This window comes from Anopheles aquasalis, chromosome 2, assembly GCF_943734665.1.
Source record: "Anopheles aquasalis chromosome 2, idAnoAquaMG_Q_19, whole genome shotgun sequence".
Classification (NCBI taxonomy): Eukaryota; Metazoa; Arthropoda; class Insecta; order Diptera; family Culicidae; genus Anopheles; species Anopheles aquasalis.
Window position 1 is genome coordinate 17787501 of NC_064877.1, and position 4348 is coordinate 17791848.

Below are 4348 nucleotides of genomic sequence, written 5' to 3' on the forward strand. Positions count from 1 at the left end.
CGCTCATAAATCGCGGTACCCACCACGAATAATGGGCGATCAAAGTAGACTCATAAAATGGAGAACCGGAGTGCCAGGCTGTCAATTTGATGTAGAACAGAACAGAACGGTTTTTCTGATAACGCGTTAATTGATCTGTCTCGTTCTTGTCAGTTTCATTGTGAGTTCAAGGATGAGGAGAACATCTTGGGGCTGTCTGGAGGTCGATTTAGAAGACCATGGTTGCGAACAATGATACAAACAATCCCTCGAAACCAATAGATAGTTTTTCTCGGTATCACTTTGCAGCTCACAATGTTGCACGCGGCAGAAACTGCTCCCCCTTTCCATCAAACGACCAGCAAATGGCGCTAATGGTGTTAGCATTGGGCATGTCGAGCGTTCTGCCAGCTGGAACAGATGGCTTAACCAATCCATCCTCCTGTTCCCCACGATGCCATCGAGCTGATGCGTGCAAATCAAGGCCCCTTAAGTTCCAGGCTTCTCCAGGGCTCAAGGGTTCCATCAAAAGTTAATCCTCGGGTGGGCGTGCGAGCGAAGGTGCGTCAGCATTTGCTACAAGTTGCGATGGATTGCGATTCCTCGCCGCTTGGTCATCCATCTATCTCTCGTTTCATTATGATACATCACATACAGACAGGCACGCACACAGGCAGGAACACTTACCAAAAGTTCCATTTCCAATGTCGAGATCCCAGGACTGCGGAATGATAAGCCAGGCCATGGCGGGCAGCAGCATGTTGGCGGCGCTGTAAAACACACCCAGCACGATCATCACCCGGGACCGGTGCTCCAGACTGTGGAACTCGGACAGATACGCCATCAGGACGGCAAACGGTCCACAGATGCTGAAAGGGCCGGGAACGGTGGAAGAAAATGTTTGAATTTGAAGCAATTGAGAGCAGTTCCGCATTAGTTCTTCGTCTACCTCGTCTCTTTCTCTCTCTCTCTCTCTCTCCTCTTTCTATGTCCTCGGTTTCATCCCTTTCCTTTCTAACCTACATCATCCTGTTTCTGCTTCTCCACAGAGTTCCGCTGCTGGCTGCTCAAATCTGGTCTGGCCAATCTACATCACGTGGATTTTCCGGAAGCCATCAAAAGTTAGCACTTCCATAAATGACGTTTACCTCCCCCTCCCCACCACTGCCAGATGCGAGAACGATGAACGAACTTTATTTCCGGTCAGCGCTCGCCGGATTGCCGCGACCTCGTTCACATTCTCGTTCCGTCATTCGCCTGGTACCATTCGATGGAATTGATCGTTCATTATGGGACCTTTATCTTCGATTCTTCGATGGTATTTGCCATCCCACCACCCCCTGCGTGTCATCACATTGGGGGAAAATGATCGAACCCCGCAAAGGACGGGGGAACAAACAGAAATCGGAGGAAATAAACACCATTCGGAAGCGTACTGATCCATTGCAGTGCCCCTGGCGCCGCCTCGCTGGCTATCTCTTTCTCTTCCTCACAGAATTGTTTGGATTCCCTTTCCCCAACTTTCCACGGTTCTTCTATCTGTTTGCTTCCACCTGGAATGGCTTATCGTTTCCGGGCTAAACGGAATTGATGGCATTCTTTTGAGCTACCTTCGCTTCCGGTTCATCTGACATTTGCAACCGACTGTCTGTGCCATGTGTTTCGCACCAGCAGTTAAAATGAATAGCCGGGGCTGCAAAGGGATCCAAGGGACCGCTGCAAAAAGCAAACCGTCACGCTTCACCGTTTTATGAACCCTTTCTAAGCTCCTTCCCGAGTCATGACGCTAGTGTCATGTTCAGCAAACTGCCTCAGGTAAGCGATAGTCTTAAATTACTATTTACTTGAGCGGCGATTTGCACTTCCATCATAAACAACTCCTGTCCGTTCGCTGGCGCCGTCCGAGCGGCCAGTGTTCGCGCCCGTGAAGTCTCCTCTTGACCGAACGATACCCTACGATGCCGACACTGATAAACGCTATGATAACAGATCAGCAGCAACAGCAGCAGCAGTGAGCTTGAAAACGCAATTTCCACCTCGTTCGGAGCTAATGTCGGAACACAGTTTTCACGCCAAGCGAGTGGCTCTCTCTTTTTCTCTTTCTCTCTCTCTCTCTCTCTTTCTCTCTTTCTTTCTCTCTCTCATTCTCTAGATTCTATTCTAGCGTCTCGTTGTACCGCGGACGATACTTACACAAAGCCACCCATAAATTTGAACACCATTATCGTGACCACATTCTGGCTGAGGGCGCAGAGCACGTTGAAGGTACTGTCCAGCAGGAAGCCGACGACCAGCAGCCGCTTCCGGCCGTACGTGTCGGACAGGAAGCCCCAGAGAAAGGCGGAAGAGATCATACCTGGGAGCGGTGGCGGTGACGAACAGACACACAAATTGAAAACGTCTTGCCCTGTGGCCGTGGCTCCGCTCCCCGTGGTCCTTACCGGTGTAGGTGATTGCATTCAGCATGCCCTTGTCGGCGAGCGAAAGGTTGAGGTCACACTCGGCACTCGGCAGCACGTACGACATCGTGGTCGTCTCGAAGACCGTCGTCATGCAGCATGGCATCGCGATCAGCAGCAGGATGTAGTTGAACCGTCCGTACCCGGTGGCCGCGATCGCCCTCTCAAAGTCGGCCGGCGCTGTGCCGAGAAGATGTTGTTGCTTTTTAATAATAAACAGTTTTATTAACCTCGTTTCGTCGGTCGGGGTGTGTTGTGTGGGGTTTGACAATGAATTTATTATACGGTACGGACAGATGGCAAAGTAGAGCATAATTGGACCGGGCCAGCTTTAAACGAATGGTCCAGGCGCTTCCCTTAGGAGGTGCAGGATGATGATTTGTTGTACCGTGTAGTGGTTGGTGTCATATCCATATCCCGGGGCCAATATGTTTGCTCTTGCTTTGTATGCAAATTGAATAGACACTTCTCTGTGCAGCTAAATCCTATCATTCAACTATAGTCCCGTAGTTCGAGTGTGTGGTGTGGACAAATCATCATCATCATCATCATCGAAACGCTTAGAGAGCTTAAACCTCTTCATTTCAAACATTTGCATTTCTAGGATCAGTTCAGTTTGCTACACATAACAGTGGCACCACCACCCGGATGCTGACACTCGACCATAATGATGTGTAAATTCAATTTGAAATGCCAATATGGCTCTGGCACTGGATCTGGTGCCTCTCTACATCAATGAGGGGGATAATATCGATCCAAATGCATTGATGCGCCGCACCGGATAGCGTCTGCTTCGACAGTCACCGTAGGGAATCAAAATACCGAATAATGTGTAGCGCGCCCTGTCATGTTCTACGCCCGGAACACCGTGTACAACCGGTAACCGGACGGACATCAGATCCAAGTGTCCCAAAAACAACCGTGACATTGTTGCCCGTTGCGCCTAATTAGAATTGCCGTATGCATCATTAGAGAGCGCCTCTAACGAGCGTTAGCCGTATAATGACGACCGACACGACCTGTTGTTGTGGCTCGCGCCAGTTGTAAAATCTCCACCCCATCGCCATCCGCAAACCATGTTTTCTTGTTCCCGATACTTGAGTTTTACGATAATGGTGAACAGCGGCCTTCTCGAACGGGCGAACTTTCGCGCGAAATGGTCTCACCAATTTGTCGCTGATGTCAACGACGGCTCATCCTCACTTACCATCGTCTTGGCCCGTTGTCAGCTTCTCTGGCTCATTGATTTCGATGACTTTCGAGGGTCTTTTTTCTTTTGGTGGTTCCATGGTGCTTCAGCTACGTGCAGAATATCACCTCGACAACACTTCTATCACTATCGATTATCACCACGATCCGACTATCAGTTCGTAGGTTGTACCGCGTACCAGTTCATGCTACTGCCACAGAATTCGAAATTCGTGTCAGTCCCGCGAGACGCACTGGAGACTACTACTACTTGGTAGCTCTACTGGATAGCTCACACTGGCGCTACCCGCTACTCATCCGTTATATAGCTAATCCCACCTCTCCCCAGTCACATTGCACATTGTTTTGTGACTCGTCTTGGGCTTGACACACCTGTCACACCATCCGCCGGGGGCACACCGCAACGCCCGGGTACTGATAACGATCGGTGAGGGATTTGGAAAGCATGCGTTCAGCAGATGATACGAGCACACACCGCAGCAGCCCAGTAGCAGCAGCGGCAGCATCGTAAGTTCGCGCGCAAAACACGCCATCCGAGCAAAGGAGGCCAAGATCTCCAAACGGGGCACTTGCGTTCGCTCCCAAGATACGCGCTTCGGTGGATAAAGAGGCGGCAATCGGGCGAGTGAGCGAGAGCGAGACCGACTTCTTCGTACTCGGTTTGTTTGGTTTGGATAACGGAAAAGTACTTCTGACAGACT

The 4348-nt window shown here is 50.4% G+C and overlaps 1 protein-coding gene across 2 annotated transcripts in view; it reads right to left on the reverse strand.

Moving 5' to 3' along the window:
* LOC126570149 (uncharacterized) overlaps positions 1–3923 on the reverse strand; it is an 11719-nt gene extending 7796 nt beyond the window's left edge. Inside the window, exons 1-4 of one of the 2 annotated variants that reach the window (XM_050227691.1) lie at positions 3646–3923; positions 2421–2640; positions 2173–2335; positions 667–848 (exon numbers count right to left, since the gene is read on the reverse strand). In XM_050227691.1, the coding sequence (XP_050083648.1) occupies positions 667–848; positions 2173–2335; positions 2421–2640; positions 3646–3648 (568 nt within the window). In that variant the 5' untranslated portion in view covers positions 3649–3923. The remainder of the gene's footprint in view (positions 1–666; positions 849–2172; positions 2336–2420; positions 2641–3645) is intronic. The other variant, XM_050227690.1, reaches the window with a different exon arrangement.
* Between the last annotated feature and the right edge of the window lie 425 nt (positions 3924–4348).